Source organism: Pinus tabuliformis, chromosome 4_1, assembly GCF_031772625.1.
Source record: "Pinus tabuliformis cultivar Carrire ecotype Pingquan chromosome 4_1, CPIR1, whole genome shotgun sequence".
NCBI lineage: Eukaryota > Viridiplantae > Streptophyta > Pinopsida > Pinales > Pinaceae > Pinus > Pinus tabuliformis.
Genome location: NC_142303.1, coordinates 842,691,523 through 842,709,897, shown reverse-complemented (window position 1 = coordinate 842,709,897; position 18,375 = coordinate 842,691,523). Strand labels below are relative to the sequence as shown.

The window sequence follows — 18,375 nt, the reverse complement described above, 5'->3', positions numbered from 1 at the left end:
GATTTATGAGTTTGATCAGTGTGGATACTTGTATACCTTTGATTCTCCCTTCCCTTGATACCTACTTGAGCATAACACTTAAGCCTTCTACCACCAATAAGGACAAAAAATGTGATTGTTAACATCTTTATCGAATTCCTCTAGAAGTGTTAAAAAATTGAGTTGGAATGCCATTGACAAGTACCACAAATTTTTTCGAAGTGACACATCCCATTATTAATTCAGTAATATCAAGAGGCAACCCAATTTGTAGCTACACTAGTCTTTGGAAGACCCAATTAACTCTACCATAAGCTTTAACTAGATCTAATTTCATTACTAACCCTAAGAGTTTCTTGACTTTCATAATATGAAGTTTTTGTGCATCCAATAAGATATAGGATCTATCTATTTGTTAAAAAAAAAATATTCTTTAGATATACCTTTTGATAGTTGTTCCTTCAAATAGTGAGCTAGAATTTTTGAATTCAACTTGTATAGGAAATTACATAAAGATATCGGGTGAAACTCCACGAAAGGTAGTGAATTGGTCTTCTTTGGAATTAATGCTATGAAAGTGGCATTGAGAGTCCCCAAGATTCTTCCTCCCACTATAATTTCTTCAATGATGATGACTAGATCCTAAGCTATATTGTCGAATAAATCTAAATAAAATTCCATAATCCATCCATTAGGTTCGGGATATTTTCCTTCTTGGCTTTTTTAAGAACTAGTAGAACTTCCTTCTCAATAACTAGTTTCTTCAGAACATCAATAGAGTCATTATCAAACAATATGTGAACAAGTTTACGATCAATTGTGCTTCAATCTTGGGAAACTTTGGCTCCTTAAATAATTTTTGGAAGAAACTGAGAGCCAAGTTACTCAAACCCGCTTGTGAATAAATAAGAGAGCCATCATCCATAGTCATCTCCCATATCGTGTTGGTTACCCTTTGGTGCTCTACGAACTTATGAAAATACTTGTCTCCTTGTTCAAACCAGAGGGCTTAGATTCGAAGCCACCAAGTTGCTTCTTTCTCATCCATTAGTGCCTTTTCGTTCCCTTTCAAAATTCAAACTTTTTCCAGTTCCTCCTCTGAAAGTATTCTAGATGGTCAAGCTCTATACAATTGGGTGATTCGAGCCTCCATCTCATTGATCTCCTTCTTTTCTCTTTTTTGTTGATCTTGATCCCATATGATGACCTCTTGTTTTAACTTCTTTAGGTTATGAATGAAGTGTTCAATTGCGGATTCTACATTAGACAAATCAAAGGACACCCAACTGGATCTAACTAGATTGGAGAAAGAAATTTCTTTGATCCAGTGAGAGTTGAATTCGAATGACGCCTTTATATTTTCTTTCTTCCCTAATTATAAGAAAATGGGGGCATGATCTGACATTCCTTCAAAAAATTCACTTATCCAGCTTTTATAATGCCTCAATGTTCCTAGTAAGTGATCGACCACTAGAAAATGATCCAACCTTCTTGTGATTCTTTCATATCCTGCTCTCTTATTTTACCACATTGGGCATATCGACATTGGTTCAATGTCGACCAACCCTAGTTCTTCCAATAATGTAATAAAATACTAGGCTAATGGGTTTGGTATTGAATGAACTCCCCAACGTTCTCGACTTGAGGTGATAAAGTTCAAGTCTCATCCAACAATACATAAAGGATTTGACAACAAATTTAATCCTTTTGTCTGTTCCCAAAAAAATTGACGATTCTGGTAAGGACCGTAACAATTCATCATCTTGAAATGAAATTGATCCAACCTGGTGTAGCCTTCTAATACAATTTCAAATGGTTGCAAAGAAGTGGATATGTCACATATCCTTGGATTCCAGGCTATCAAAATACCTCTAGAGAGACCTATAGAGTCCACAATACTAAAATTCCAACTAACTAAAAGTGAAGAAATAAAATCAACCAATTTCCCCCCAATACACATTTTTTCTTGCAACAAAAGGATACTCGACTTATAATATGACAACAACAAGTTCTTGAGGGCTAACTATTTGGGTCGATCCCCCACCCCTCTAATGTTTAGTGAGAGGATCGAAATCAAGCAACCCCACTACCAGGATTGGTGTCTTTAAGTGCTTAAAAGAAGTTGCAAAAACATAGACTATCATGTTTACTTATCCTTCTATTCCTCCCTCTAAGACCCATCATCTATTGAGATAAGATTCCCTTTGTCAGGGCTGGTTTCCTTTGATGGGATTCTCTTCCTTTAACCATGTATTTTGCTTGGGGGAGGGGGGGGGGGTGGGAATCACAAGATGATCTACATTTTGGCACACAACCACTTCTGCAAGTGGATAGTTATACAATTGGGATTCCAATCCACTCTCATTACGCAAAAACACTTGCCCTAAGGCTTCTCCAGAAAGAGGCCTAATAATTTTGTTGATCATTTGGGAGAAAAATCCTAGAGAGGTATCCAACCTAAGTAAAGATCTTCAAAACTTATTTGGAGGACACTTGAATGTTAGCTTCCCCCCAAAATTTTCACCCACTGATTATGATGGCATCCCAACAACTGGAGTAGTCTACTTAGTCTAGGATAATGAGACTTGAAATTATCCTAGGAGGTCATGAAGTAGGAGTGGCTTATAATTTACTTAAAATTCCCGCCCTTTCTGTATTTTTTTCATCATTTTGGTGAGTGGCAAGGATATAAACATGCCTATATTGTACTTCCAATGATGGATAAATGTACACTTGAGACTCTATAGGCCTTGAACCAAATGATTGAAATTGCAATTAAAAACCAAATTCCGACTAAATTTCAACGTATGTCCATATGATGATTAGTTCATACAAATGTGTCATATAAAGAATTTCCTATGATATTGTGTAAACAAATTTTGAATGGAAATGAGTGTTACTTATCTCTTAAGATTGAAGATTTAGGAGATTATTTAGAAAGTGTTGATTTTAATTTGATTATAGATTTTAGAAATTTCACAATGTAAAGTTAATTTTTTTTTTGTAAGTTAATTTTGCATTACCTCAAAATTTCAAAATACATCGTCTCAATCAACATCGTTCATACTATTATTGGTCTAAATATACCATGAGGAAAACCATATATATTGACTGATAATTTAATAACAAGTATCAAAATAAAGTATTTCTTATATTGGAAACAACTAGAACTATCAAAGGTTGATTTACATAGAGAAGAAAAATAACTAAATAAGGAAATATCATGTGATCAAGAGCTTGAAGAGGTCACTAGAGTAGGGTCCTATGAACTTGTATTGGTAGGAGTAGAGTGGATGAGCTCACATTGAAGATGAATTTTTAAGTGAGAGAATTGATCATCCAAGCTAGCAAAACATGAACACTAATATCGTTGCACCTGTTTGACTTCCTTCAAGGAAGAGATGATATCATTACGGTCTTCGTGCTTCTCTTTCAAGACTTGGCCCAAAAGAGTTTTCATCTCCTAATGAAGGGTGATGGAGTTCATATATTGCCTTTGCCTTCCCCTCATATGACTAGGGTCAAGAACCCAATTGGCTACTTCCTCTAGGATTTCATAATCGTAATATTCCTGAGAGTCATTGGTGGTGAGGGTTTTAAGTTGGTGAATTTATTTGTGAATTTCAAGAGGAGTAGTTGAGTGAAATATAGTTGTGGCTTCTTTGGTCTAGTCCTAGGCACACAACCAACCTTGCAGACCTCTACCACTAGTACCCCTATGACTATGCATAAGTTATTGGGGCATTTTACACCAATAGGGAAAAAACCAAGAAAGGAAATTGTCTTACAACAGACTTGAACTGAGGTGATTGAAACTAAACAAGACAAAAGAAAAGAAAATATAAGAGATACATAAAATTTAGGAAGGTCCAAGCCAACAAGAATAGAAGGGTAATAAACCAAATACATAGACGAACACCTCCAGGCACAGACACCCTCTCACTAGGAAACACCAAAGAGTAGGTCACATTGAACCTTCAAAAAATTTAAAAGGAAACCATCAGACTTATACCATAAGAACTCAGAGCCATAACAATAAAGAACATGAATAGATAGATAAACTTGTAACCGGCTAACAATTGCTAGCTCGAAATGTCGATTCTAAATACTCATTGTGATGGATTCGAAAGAATTCAAAAAAAATTCTCACACGTTGACTACAAGGTAGCACCGCAAAATACTTCCACCTTCAACCCCTGTGAATTTCACAACGGCTTGTGGCATGAAGTCTCTGCATGCCCAGGCTTTCTCTATGTTCCAAAATCCAACATCCCATGTGAGTGATTGTTCCTTATGGACTCAGAGGTTGAATGATCTTTCATTCAAGATCAGGTCACTACCACTTCATTTCTAGAAGTAAGTAACCCAATCTCTGGAAAAGGTCGAGGATCATGCCATCTTTCTACAAACTTTCCTCCAAGCATAGGCCCAACACTTCTAGACAACCAAGACAATAATCCAACTAGCGACAGGGAAGGAGTCTGAGCACACCATAAATTTTAGAGAGCAAAGCCTTGATTCACAAGATAAGATAGCAAAAGGAGGTTTGCCATCATAGAGAATAAGGATGACCCTATTGACCCCAAGGACATGAAAGGCGTCTACTCGATCCTATGTTCGTGTGGTGTTCCCTACATTGAGGAAACTGCCCGCTCTATTAAACAAAGAATCTAGGAACATGCCGCTGACATTAGGCACAACCGATCTCGCTCATCAGCTCTCGCTGAGCATGCTCAAAAATATAAGCACCATGTTTTCATTGAGAATGCAAAGGACCATGTTTTCATTGAGGATGCAAAGGTCATTGCTAGGGTTGATCATTTCCACCATAGGAAGCTAAGAGAGGCTATTGAGATTGAGAAACATGTTGTCAATCTCAATAGGGATGGGTGGAAACTGAGTAAAAGCTAAATTCTAGCTATTTTACCTTGATTATCTTTTTTAAAGTAATTATATATATATAATTTCTGAATAGGGATAGAGTTAATTTGTAATATTAATTTGTTTTAGAAATAAAAAACTAGTTATCAATATCAATAATTCTTCAATATTATTCCTTATTTGGTTACAAATTATATATATAGATATATCTATATATATATATATATATGTTTTTATCATTTTATTTATTAATTTATTTGTTATTTATGATATGAAATAGGATTAGTACATAAAAATTTAATATCATTAATAATTTCTTATTTGGTTATATATATATATATATATAAAATAATAATAATAATAATTTTGTATTATTAATAAATAGGTAAACATTTATATAAACAATTAATGGTTAGTTTATAACAACTAATTTTTAATTGGAAAGCAAAAATTAAAAATATATTAATTTATTAATTAATTAACTAATATCTTAACCTGTACTTTTTAAACGTCAACTTGCTTACTACATTATGAATCACAAAAATTTAAAATATAGCATTGTTGTATTAACCCACTCTCACTCTAACTCTACGACTAAGAAATAAAATAATTTAACAAAAAATAAAATTAATCAAAATAATAAGTAACGTGGAGACGTGGAAATAGAGATGGAAAAATACACTACCCCACAACATTAAAATTAAATAATTAATTTTATTTTAATTTTTAAAATATCTAGAAATCTACAAACTAATTAAAAATAATATGTCCATGAAAGAAGGGATGGACAACCCTAAACTAACTAAAAATAATACCCGTCTTCGATAGAGGGATGGCCGTATGAAAGAGTAGTTATGAATTAATACAACAAAGTCAATAGTACATGGCTCAAAGAACATGGCACTGATATTAGGAATGGAAGATCTCGTACTTCAGCATTGGCAGAACACTCCTTGAAGACTAAGCACCATATCTGCCTGGAAGACACATCAATTATCGCAAGAGAAGAGCAGCATCAAAGACGAAAGATCAGAGAAGCACTTGAAATTATTAAGCATCCTCAGAATCTGAACAGAGACAATGGTATGGAAATTAGCGGAAGCTGGCTTGCCTTGATCAAGAAAATTAAAATTCGACATCCCATACCCAGGTAATGCACCCCTAAGGTAAGTTATCTCCCCTCTCCTTTTCCATTTTTTGGTCCAGTTTTATATCATTAAAATACTATTATATATTGATTTCTATTTATAGCTATTATTAATTATTATAATAAATATTAATTATGTATGATTACTAATATTAACATGAGTTATATATATTAATTTAATTTATATAATAATTATTATATTAATTATTATATAAATTCTATAAATATTAATTATTTATGATTATTAATATTAATATGTTATATATATATTAATTTAATTTATAATAATCATTATATTAATTAATATATTAATTATTATTATAATAATTAATTATTATTATAATAATAGTTAATTAATTATTTTATAATGATTAATTTTATATTAATTAATAATGATTAATTTTATATAATTAATTAATTAATTTTATATTAAATAAAAAATTTTAATGAATTTTTTTTTATAATGATTAATGATTAATTTTATATTATTTAATTATATTAATTAATTAATAATTTTTATATTTATTAATTTTAATTTACATAATAATCATTATATTAAATATATTAATTATTATATTAATTAATTATTATTATAATAATTAATTATTATTATAATAATAGTTAATTAATTATTTTATTTTATAATGACTAATTATATTAATTAATTTATGAATTATTATATTAATTAATTATAAATATTGATTATTTTTAATTATTAATATGATTTAAATATATTAAAATTAGTCCCTAGTTTTATTATTAGGTTAGGAACTATGTTTCTTTCTCTTAAATTTTTTTAAATAATATTAAGAAAAGTAAATATAATCAGTTTATTAGATTAAATAAAATTTTTTTCCAGAAGAAAAATCTATATATGTTATATTAAGGTCATATAAGCGTTTGATGAATACATGGAAGCATGGATCGGAATGAACCATCGATCAAATATCAGATCCTTCATGGACGATCTAATGAGGAGAATAGCAGAATGGGGAAAATAGTGTACAGAAATCATAGATACAGATATACACATACATATCCTTGATCATCGGCCGCCCAAAATGGAGAACTGAGGCTAGCATTCATAGAGACCAATATTCGCTGAGAAGAAAGCATGAGCCGGAAGACACTGATGAAGGAAGCAGGAGGAGGACGATCCGGCAGTGGAATGTCTTCAGAAGAGAGGGGCCGAAGAGGGATGAAGACTAATCCGGAGGCAGAGAGCCGGTAATAGAGGATATGATGATCGCAGGAGGAGAAAGTTGATCCTGAAAGACACAGCAACAGCGCCATTTCCAAACATGCCGGAGCGTGAGGAGGAAGATGGCGTGCCAGAAGGGCCGCTGTGAGGACCACCAAGAGAACGCCTCTTTGACCGAGGGAAAAGAAAGGGCAGGGAAACCATAGGCCGAAGATAGATCACTCCAAATGGCAGTGGAGACAGAACATTGAAAGAACACGTGTATATTCGTTTCCGATTGAGAACGACAAAGGCAGCAGCGGCTTGGACCATGCCACCCTCTATGTTGAAGAACATCCCATACTAAATTCCTGTCGTGAAAAAGAAGCCAGCCGAACAGAATTGATTTGAGAGGGCATTTGGCTTTCCATAGCTTGAGAGGAAAGAGGGAAGGTGGAGGCGGCTTGTGAGAGAGGGCGGTGTAGAGTCGATTGACGGTAATGGGGTGGGTAGACGAGTCCGTGGAGCAGATGAGGGAGTCTTGAGTGCCCAGTTGAAGGATGTTGAGGCGGGAGAAATGTTGGGTGGCAGAGGACCAAAGGGGGCGGAGGGGGAGGGGTAACTGAAGCTGTTGATCCGATTTCCAGATGGGAGATAGAGAGGACCATGTGTCAATTAGCATGGACCAGGTGAAGATGCCCCTGGAGTGGAAGAAGGTAAGAAGCGGCAAAGGGATATGAGATTCCAGATTGTGAAGGGTGGGATCGAGTGCAATGAGGACGGAGGAGCCAGAATAAAAGGTCCATTTGAGAAAGCTGAAGAGGAGACGCTGATTCTTACGGAAGCAGCACCAGATGGGGGAACCATGGCAGATCCCAAGAGTGGATCTTCTGAGCCAAAAAACTAAGCTGCGATTCTTCAAATATTTTTGTTTGATGAGAGCAGACCATGGGCTGTTCCCGAAGAAGGCTCTGTACATAGATTTTGCGATGAGCGCGTTGCCAAAACGCCGCATGTTGATAAGGCCCCAGCCTCCATGATTTTTGGGGGAGGTGATAAGATCCATACTTGCAAGGTGAAATTTAGATTGATAGGAGTGGCCTCCCCAGAGGAAGTTGGCAGCGATTGACTGTATGATTTTGTGAACTTTGGCAGGGAGAACAAAAAGATGACCCCAATATACTGCTAATTGGGATAGGACCGCTTGAACTAGGACGAATCGGCCAGCCAGGGATAAAAGCCTGTGTTCCCATCGGGAGATTTTGCTGTAGAACCTGTCAATGAGCCATATCCAGTTAGCGAATTTGTTATTTTTGACTTTGAGCCGGAAGCCAAGATATGGGAGACCATCCGAGAGGAGCGCCAAATTGATGCCAAAGCGGGCCGCTACCCAGAGAGCGATGGTCAGATTGGAGTTGTTATGATACAGCTTTGTTTTGTCATTGTTGATGAAGAGGCCGGTAGCAGCATTGAATTTCTGAAGGATTATGAACAAGCATGCCCAGGAGGATTTACATAGCATTGCAAAAATAAGGATGTCATCAACGAAAAAATTGTGAGAGAGAGAGATGTCCTTACAAATCATAACCGGCTTACATCTGCCCTGTGAGACAGCAAGGTTGATGTGCGAACTGAGAGAGTTCATTACCAGTATAAAGAGGAGAGGGGATAGAGGACATCCCTGACGAAGCCCTCTTTCCGCGTGGAAAAAGGTAGATGGAATTCCGTTGATGATGACAGAGTAGTGTACAGATTCGACACAAGCCATAATCCAACTACAGGCACGCGGCGAGAGTCCGATTTTAGCAAGGAGCACTTGGATGAAACTCCAACTGACACAGTCGAATGCCTTTGAAAGGTCAATCTTGAGGGCTGCCGCATTCAAGTTTTTGGAGGATATGGCGAAGAGGCCTTCTTGAGCAAGTGCGACTGCGTCGAGAATGAGCCGGTCCTTCAGAAAAGCGTGTTGTTGAGGAGAAATGAATGAGCAGAGAGTTTTTTTCAGGCGTTCAGCAATAATCTTTGAAATGATTTTATAGAGAGCGTTACAGAGGGCGATGGGTCTGTAATCCCCAAAGGTGGCGGGATTCTCTTTCTTCGGAATTAAGGCGATGAAAGTGGCCGATAGGGCACTGTTAATGTTCCCAGCTTGACAGGTAGCATTAACCATGTTGAGAAGGTCGTCCTTAAAGATATCATAAAAGTGTTTGTAAAAATCAATTGGAATGCCGTCGGGTCCCGGGCTTTTGTCCTTCTTAAATCCCTTTATGATGCTAGAGAGTTCACCATCTGTTATAGGCCTGAGAAAGAGATCATTGGCGTCTGCGTCAAACATGGTTGGGACATGATTAACCGCCCACATCATGTCGTAGATATCATTGTGCTGTCGCTTGTAGTGGCTTCTGAAGAAGGAAGTAGCCGCAGCAGATATGTCATGCTGTGAGTGGAGAAGGTTCCCCAACGAGTCATGAATGCTCCAAATAGAGTTTCTTGTTCTGCGCGCACTGGCGAAAGAATGAAAAAACTTGGTATTTCTATCGCCCTGATTGAGCCAGAGAGCGCGGCTCTTCAGTCTCCAGGCAGCCTCCTCTTTAAGGAGCAAAGCTTGTTTCGCTTTTTCGAGGGACCATAGGAGGACCTTCTTATCGAAGGAGAGACCCAGTGTTTGGATGGAGGAAGAAAGGAGATTTATATCTCGCGTGATATTGCCAAGATCCCGAGAGTCGTCGGCTTTTTTCTTGATTTGCCATGATTTTACATCCTTTCTGAGAATGTCCATCTTTTCACGGAAGGTGAGGAAGGGGGCGTCCTCAGAGCAAGTGATATTGCGCCAGGCGGATCTGACGAAGGCCTCAAAGGACTGATCTTGTAGATGAACTGAATTAAACTTAAAAGAGTATCCCTTCCTTTGTAAAACACCGACCCATGTTAATGAGATAGGCTTGTGATCGGAGGTGGCGGCGTCTCCAGTTTTGGCAACGGGCATGCCCCAGTCCGCGATAATGGAGGATGATAGAATAAAGCGATCTATACGCTTGGCAATGTACGCATTTCCCACACGTCCGTTGTCCCATGTGGGGGCCATAGGATTCGGAGGAATGTCAACCAAGTCCCTGTTGAGAAGCTCTGTGCGCATTTTAACTGCTAATTTGTCCATGGTCGAGCAGCGACCCCAAACTTCTTGTGAACCAAGAGTGAAGTTTAGATCCCCAGCAATTATTAATGATTGAATGTCAAGGATGCCCGAGAGGAGGAAGGAGTCCCAGAAAGGGGATCTGTTCTTGTATGGTGCATAAACATTAAGCAGTTTGATTGGATTGGGTCTGCCCCGAATGCGCGCAGAGAGGAGAATACCAGCTTGACATTTGTATGCCGTGGCGTTCACCAGAAGTGGGTTCCATAGAGAAACAAGACCTCCCGACAGTCCCTCAGCACTGATTGCCGACATGTGCCAAGAGGGGAACATCCTCCTGAAAAAGGCAATTGCAGTTGAACTGTTGTGCATGGTCTCCTGAACAAAAATGATGCAAGGATTTTCCGACAGGAATGTAGATTTCAGAGCCAAGAACTTTGAGGCCATTCCTAAACCTCGGATGTTATATGAGACGAGGAAGGTCATTTTGAAGAGCTTCCAGCCAAACTCGCTCTAAGAGGCTGCGGGAGGGGGGACTCAAGGATGGGGACGTCGATGAGGGGGAGGTTGATGACGCCTAAGTCAGTAGCAATTGAACGTCCTCTGAAATGCTTGCTTCCACCTCTGGTTTTTTTACGGACGGTAATATTCTTGGCGGAGTCGGGACTGATGGAAGGAAAAGCTGGCTTGTGAATGGTGAGTGGTTCCAGGATGGATGGGTGTCGGTTCAGGAGATGGTCAATGTCATTGACAGGTTCATTGTGAGGGGAAGAGACAGGGGAATTGAAGGGAGTCGAAGAAGGGTGTAGGCCTTTAGCAGAGGGAGATGGAGGGGAAGAAGAGATAGGGATGGGGTGGGAACCGACCACGAAGTCGGCTAGATTCATGGGGGGCGGGGAGGGGACCGAGTTTTCCTCAGGTTGTTCCGGGATGGGAGGGCAAGTGAAATCGGCCAAATTCATGAGAGGGGGGGATAGTGGGAGGCTTTTGGAGTCAGCTAGGTTGGGCGATTGACCCTTAATGGCATGATCAGAGGATTGGAAGGAGAAGAGTCTCCCTGAGAGACTGTCGCTATCAGATGGATCCTTAGTCTTGGTAGGGCGCAGGGGCCTCGATCTCTTGTACTTGCAGTCGTGCTGAAGATGACCTGTGCGATGGCAGGTGGAGCATCTGAAGGGGATGCCCCAGAAATCGATTCTCTGTTGAATTCGGGATCCTTCCCATATAATATCCATCTGCTCTGGGTACCCGCCTTTATAAGGCCTCTCAATGAGGACCCAAGCAATGCGCTTGTCCTTTTCCCCTCGGATCCATGGGTCAACGTAGATAAATTTGCCAATTGCGTTGCCAATAGCTTCGAGAGCTTCCTGAGTCCAAAGCTCAAGTGGGAGGTTGGGCAACTTCAACCATATCAGACAATGAGCGGGTGTATTCTTGAGAGGGTCGAAACCCATGTACCACCTTGAGAGCGATAGGAAGCTTCGACCAAAAACCCACGGGCAATCCAGAATCCTTTCAAGGTCCTCCTGCTTTTGAAAGTGGAAAGAATACCATTCTTTCATCATGCGAGATATGATGGGAGAGTAGCCAATGACGGGCATCCATGATTTTGTAATCCAATCTCTCATATCTGCTTCTGCTAGTTCAGGGAAGTACCATTTCCCCACAAGGGCGAGCCTCTGAACACTGTCTATGCGGTCAGTCAAGAAGGAGCCTGCGATCGTTACCGCCTTAGGGGGAGGGACCGTTTTGGCGGGCACTTTACATTTTTGTCGACGGGACAAAAGATGCTGAGAAGCAGATAGGGAAGGGACCTTGTGCCTTGTTGGAAGGGAGCCTGACAGGGTGTCGTGCCAACTGGGATTCCCACTTGTGGCAATAAAGGCCTCTTCAGTTTCAATGGCCACCGCCAGTAGGGCCTTTGTACCCGGGGAGTCGCTGTCTGCGGCCATCCCAATGCCAAAGAGAGATCCCCAAAAAAGACCAAGAGCAGATCCCAGGGAGGGTCCTCGTACAGCAGAGAACTTAATTTAGAACCGTCGAAAAAAGGCCCGACGGAGAGAGATGCCCGGATGGAAAGACTATTTTGGAAGGTAGGAGCTGGTAGTGGTACGAGGCCTGACAATGACCAAATCCCGACAAGAAAAAAGGCCCAAAAGCTGGCAGAGGAAAATCTAGGAGATAGGTAAGGTGATGCGAGTGACGTTGAGAACCGCCATAATCGCATTCCACCATGCAGGGTGGTGAAAGCGGTAGGTGAGGAGTAATGGCTGAGAACCGGAGATCGTGAAATTTGAAAAAATGCCGGAATGGCTATCGGAAAGGATGAGAGATCCCGGAAATGCCGATAGTATGTTGCTCCTTGTAAAATCCTTCCTCATTAGTATTTATTTCCCTTATCTGCTCTTCTATTATTATCATTCTTCAGCCTTGATAATGGATCCCATTTGGGATTTGAAACGTTGATATAAAAATGTTCATACTGTGGATTCTCCGATTTCTGATTCAAAAGTCAACAGTATTATGAATATGTGATCACAGTTTTAAAACTCCAAAGCTATCGTCGTAAATTCATTAACAATTTAAATTCAAAGCTAAGACGGCTACTCGAAAACAAAGGTTACTTCAAATGGGATGATGGAAATCACATTTTAATTAAGCTTTTAACGAGAAGATTGTTGGCCACGCTATTCGTCGGAGAGCGCACAAACCCGCCTCCTCCACGTGTCAAATTACTCCTGAGAAAGCAACCTCTGGCTTGCGCTGTCATGGTCTCTCCGACGGCGATTGATTCCTTCGGTGTGTCTCGCCTGATTATACTTTGCCTTCTGCTTATATATACCATTCATCCGTACTGGATCTCTCATGCAATGTTTCAGTTCCCATCTAACTACGTGTTTTGCGGAATATTATCAATTTTCCTTGCAAATCTCGCCTCGATCTGGTGCGGTTGTTATATAATTCCATGATGTCTAACGCCAACAGATTGGCCGTTATCGGTTTGTTTCTTGCATCGCTCCATCTCTTTTGACTTCAACCTTCCTGCTCTATGCGTACGTTATCTCAACGCCATGCTATGCACGACAGTCGTGGAGAGAAGAATATGAGGGAATTGAATAGCAGATCGCCTCGAAAACTGAACGATATAGTGGGCAGAGTTATAGTGGTAGCCAAGGAGAAGGGCAACGGCGATTTTACAACAGTCCAGGACGCCATCAATGCAGTTCCAGCCAACAACACGAACTCGATCTTAATTCTTGTCAAACCCGGCATTTATAAGTGAGTAACTGATGAACCGCTGAGTTTCTTTGAAAAATATGACTCGAAACGTTATAGATTTATTAGAGAACGGATGCCTGTATGCAGCATACATTTAAGCAGTCATTTGGGTTCCAATTTCTTTTTATCTGTAGTTTAATTATTCTATACTTAAGATTTTTTTTTTCTTTCAAAAACACTCATTTTAAACCACCATAAATCACAATCTAGTTAACAATCATATCACCTCATTAAAAAAATCATCTAGTTAACCATTATGTCACCTCATTAAGAAAATAACAATTATATCACCTCATTTAAAAAAAATCACTAGCCCATTTAGAAAAAAACAAAAATGAAATCCCATTTTTTCCTCCAGTTTATCCTCATGATCCATTCAGAAATTATGGTATAAATAATGGGATTATTCGACCTAATCTTAAAGCAAACGCATGCATGAACTTCACTTCTTGTGGCGGATAGATTCCGGATCAATTCTGGAAAACTATTTCTCATCAATCGTTTTCTGAAGATAAATATCACCTTGATAGAAAAATATAGTTGAAGTTTAAATTATGTGCAAAAACGAGGTTTTTAGGATGAGAAACTGAAATGTTAGTGGCTTAATGCGAGCAGCGAGAAAGTGACGATTCCTGAAGAGAAACCATTCATTATTCTGAGTGGTTCCGGCGCCAACAACACAGTCATTACTTGGAATGATAGTGCGAAAGCGAGTGGGGGTACGTATTACTGCGCAACGGTGTCTGTGTTCGCTTCGGATTTCATCGCCAGATATATCACAATCCAGGTATTTTATCAAATTTTGAATTTCGGAAATTTGATTTACATGAAGATAACTAGGTTACAGATTGGAAAATATGAAAAAATATGAAAAAAATGATTGACATGAAAGAAGTAAACTGTTTCACTTTACACTTGCGTGAGTTAAATTTTCAATATTCCAAAGTCTGCTGTCTACAATAAATCATAAATCATAATATAAGTTGTTAGGTCATAGTCATGAAATTTGAGATTATTTAAAAGTATAGGGCTGTGGCGCAGAATTCATATGGTCCGGGCGATCAAGCTGTGGCTCTAAGGATTTCGGGAGATCGCTCCGCGTTTTACGGATGTCGCTTTCTGGGCTACCAAGACACTGTGTTGGATGAGAACGGGAGACATTACTTTAGTAACTGTTTCATTGAAGGTGCAGCCGATTTCATATGCGGTGATGGACAATCTCTCTACGAGGTAAACTACATATAAATAATATTCATTTTCATTTATTTTCTGTGACAGATTTCACCGCTGATAAACAATCTTGGTGGTTGCTTAATATTTGCAGAGATGCCATCTGCATACGATCCCTGTGTTAAATGGCGCAATTACTGCTCAGAGGAGATCCACTCCGGGTGAAAACACGGGCTACACCTTTCTAAATTGCAAGATTACAGGGGGTGGGTTAATGTACCTCGGCAGGGCATGGGGACGTTACTCGAGAGTAGTGTTTGCTTTCACTTACATTGCCGACATGATCTTCCCAGAGGGATGGGATAATTGGAACGATCCCACCAGAGAATCGTAAGCTACTGCTGTCACATCTCAGCAAATTAAATACATACGTCTATGCATGGATTAGCAGAATCATGTTCTAATAATATAATTGTTCTTCATTGTTTATGTGCAGTACTGTGGTTTATGGGCTGTACAAATGTTCTGGACCTGGTGCAACAAATAAAGGAAGAGTTTCATGGTCTCATGAACTAAGTGATGAGGAGGCCGCACCCTTTTTGAGCAGGAGTTTCATTGATGGGGATAATTGGATAAAAGAAATGCCATCTAACGTCCAGAGAGCTACCAATTTGCCTCCACAGCAAGGCTGAAATATCATTCCACAATTCTCTGTTTTCTAACAAATCCTAGATCATTCCAGAATGAGAAGTTGATATTTATGGGTTAAGCTCTTTCTGGTCTCGGGCAATCAAAGATTGCGAAGAGCGAAGTGGCCCAGCGGCCAATGGCTTTGTAGAAATTGGTCAATCATTTATATCGGGGTTAAATTTGAATGTGTACATACACACTGGAGAATGCGAATCGATATAAGTTGTCTAAAATTTATTTCATCGTCTGCAATTTCGCAATGCAATGTGTTTCCTGAATGTTCGGAAATTAAACCATTAAGTGTGACTGCCTTCAAAAGGAGTCCACAATGGTAGTCTACTATTTGCAAATGATTTTTTTGAAGCTGGTGAGATGAACTGAAATAGTGTGCACCATGTATGCTTTTAGCCCAAACAAACACAATGGTTAGAATTACGAACTTATATGGTATACTGAAATAGTGTGCACCATGTATGCTTTTAGCCCAAACAAACACAATGGTTAGAATTACGAACTTATATGGTATAGTATAGCACTTTAAACTAATCATTTCATTAATGTCAATGATGGCGGGGCAGAGTGAAATCCTAAAACTCAAGTGTATGCTTGCTGCACCTCAATGACGTTGGAAAATTCAAAGGTGGCAGTTTATTATACAATTTTCCTTAACTTTAATGGTTCCTTGTGAATTTTATTATTTTTTTTTTTTTATATATTTTCATTAAACAAATATTAAGAACGAAATAGTAATAACAAATGATACAAATTGGGTCTGGTCAAGGTAAAATTTTTAAATTTTTAAAGAGAAAATTAGGAATTTATTTATTTATTTATTTTATATATAGAATCTGCTTTCAATGAGACAATAAAGACCCAATCCTAGACCAAGTTCTTCTCCAAGTATCGAGTCAACCCCTCCAATAAGTCCTTCCTTGATCCAACACCAACCAACTTCAAATTGCAACTTCGACCTTTGAGCTTCTTCTACTTGCAACTTCGGCAAACTGCAACTTTGCTGCAAAAACCCTAATCCAACCTCTCGTTAAGACTTTTCTACTTTGCTGCAAAAACCCTAATCCAACCTCTCATTAAGACTTTCCTTGAGCAAGATAGCTCCAACCAAGGTCATTGATGTTACTATAGGGTAATTATTCTTTCCAGCAACAAGAGATTGCACTTTTTCCTAGGAACTACAATTTCGAACTCTTATGTAGGTGGGTAAACCCTAGTTTTTGCATGTGAGAGAGAGAGAGAGAGGGGGCCCAAAAAAGGGATTTTGCCTTGTCTTCTTCTTGGATTCCTTTTGTCTTCTAGACCTTCCCTCCTTACTTGTCTCTTCTTTCCCTAGATCAAACTTTTTTCTATTGAGATGGAACTTCCTGGTGAGTGAGTGCTAAATGAGGTCGAACTACTCCTTATATAGCCTTTCCAAGGGGTTGAATTCCCCTTTAGGTCGACTTGAAGTTGCTAGGGTCGGCTTGTACTTTTGGAGTTTCACTTTCTAGTCTCAATTTTTTTTTGCTAGGAAGAGTCTTATAAACATAATCTTGACTCTTGACTCATGACAATAAATCTTAAGAGCTAACAAACCTAGAAGCATAAAGAACATGCTTTTATATAGAATACCATCAATAAGAAGTATGAAACCCATGCTTTAATAATAATATTTTTTTTCTTTTTCTTCTTTTGTTTGCTATATAAAATACATATTGAAATGAGTACAATAATAAAGACCTAAACTAGTTATATTTTCAATTAATGAAATTCTCCTAATTATACTATAGGATAGAAAAAAATACTATAACTAAAATTTATATAATAAATGAGTAAAAATATAGTTCTAAATAAATTTAGTTTTGTCACCTAACTTTTTACAATCTTTTATTCATATAAGGAATAGCCATCATCGACCTCCTACACTAATATTACTATACATTATAATAGTTTTATATCTTAATAGTTTTAAGATAATAGTTTCAAACATTAAAATAATCTTCTAAGTTTTGAATTTTTTATATATTTATGCTTTCACGATTAAATATGGGATGGCCTACAACCAAACGCATAACCGAATTTTTTCGAGAAAAAAAAAATCATTTTAATTATTTGTAATAGAATTTTTAGAAACAGGCTACATATTTTCCATAACGAGTTTGCCTCATCCTAGCCAATTTGTAACTGTGTTTTACATCATCTAGTTCACAGATATTAAACTTATAACTTCTCTCCCTTTTAAATTTTATCTTATTTCACTTTGTTTTGCATAATCTAAATTAATGGTATTCAAACAATAATCCTTTTTTAGGATATTGAATATGAAATGGATTTAAACCAACAAATGGTTGGTAGTACTTATAAGTTAGTTTGGAAATAGAAAAGGTAAAAGAGAAAAAAATAACAAAAAAAAACAATATTATTAAGGGAGAAAATGTAAAAAATGATAAATAAAAAGAATATGTTGGCTTTTTCATTAACTTAGTTTTTTTTATTTTTTTAGTACTTTCACTTTCAAAGGGTCTTTTTGACCAAGATAAGGGATTGTACAGGAGAAGGAACAATGTGAATTATTGAGTGACTATAGAGCAATCAACTACAACGTAGATTAGAAATTGTTTAATTAGACTAAGCAACCACTCAATTATAGTACAATTATGTTTCAAATACTTTTCCATTCTTCAATCGAGCCATGTCCAAATAAGTAAATGCCCTATAAAAAAAAGATTTATGAGTTTGATCAATGTGGATACTTGTATACCTTTGATTCTCCCTTCCCTTGATACCTAATTGAGCATAACACTTAAGCCTTCTACCACCAATAAGGACAAAAAAAGTGATAGTCAACATCATTATTGAATTCCTCTAGAAGTGTTAAAAAATTGAGTTGGAATGCCATTAAAAAGTACCACAAATTTTTCC

The 18,375-nt window shown here is 37.9% G+C and overlaps 1 protein-coding gene across 1 annotated transcript; it reads left to right on the top strand.

Moving 5' to 3' along the window:
- Nucleotides 1-13,369: 13,369 nt before the first annotated feature.
- On the top strand, nt 13,370-15,461 carry LOC149178848 (putative pectinesterase 11). Its single transcript, XM_089422255.1, has 5 exons — nt 13,370-13,599; nt 14,215-14,386; nt 14,641-14,829; nt 14,924-15,159; nt 15,266-15,461. The coding sequence occupies exons 1-5, from the start codon at nt 13,370-13,372 to the stop codon at nt 15,459-15,461; spliced, it is 1,023 nt and encodes a 340-aa protein (XP_089278381.1).
- Nucleotides 15,462-18,375: the final 2,914 nt, after the last annotated feature.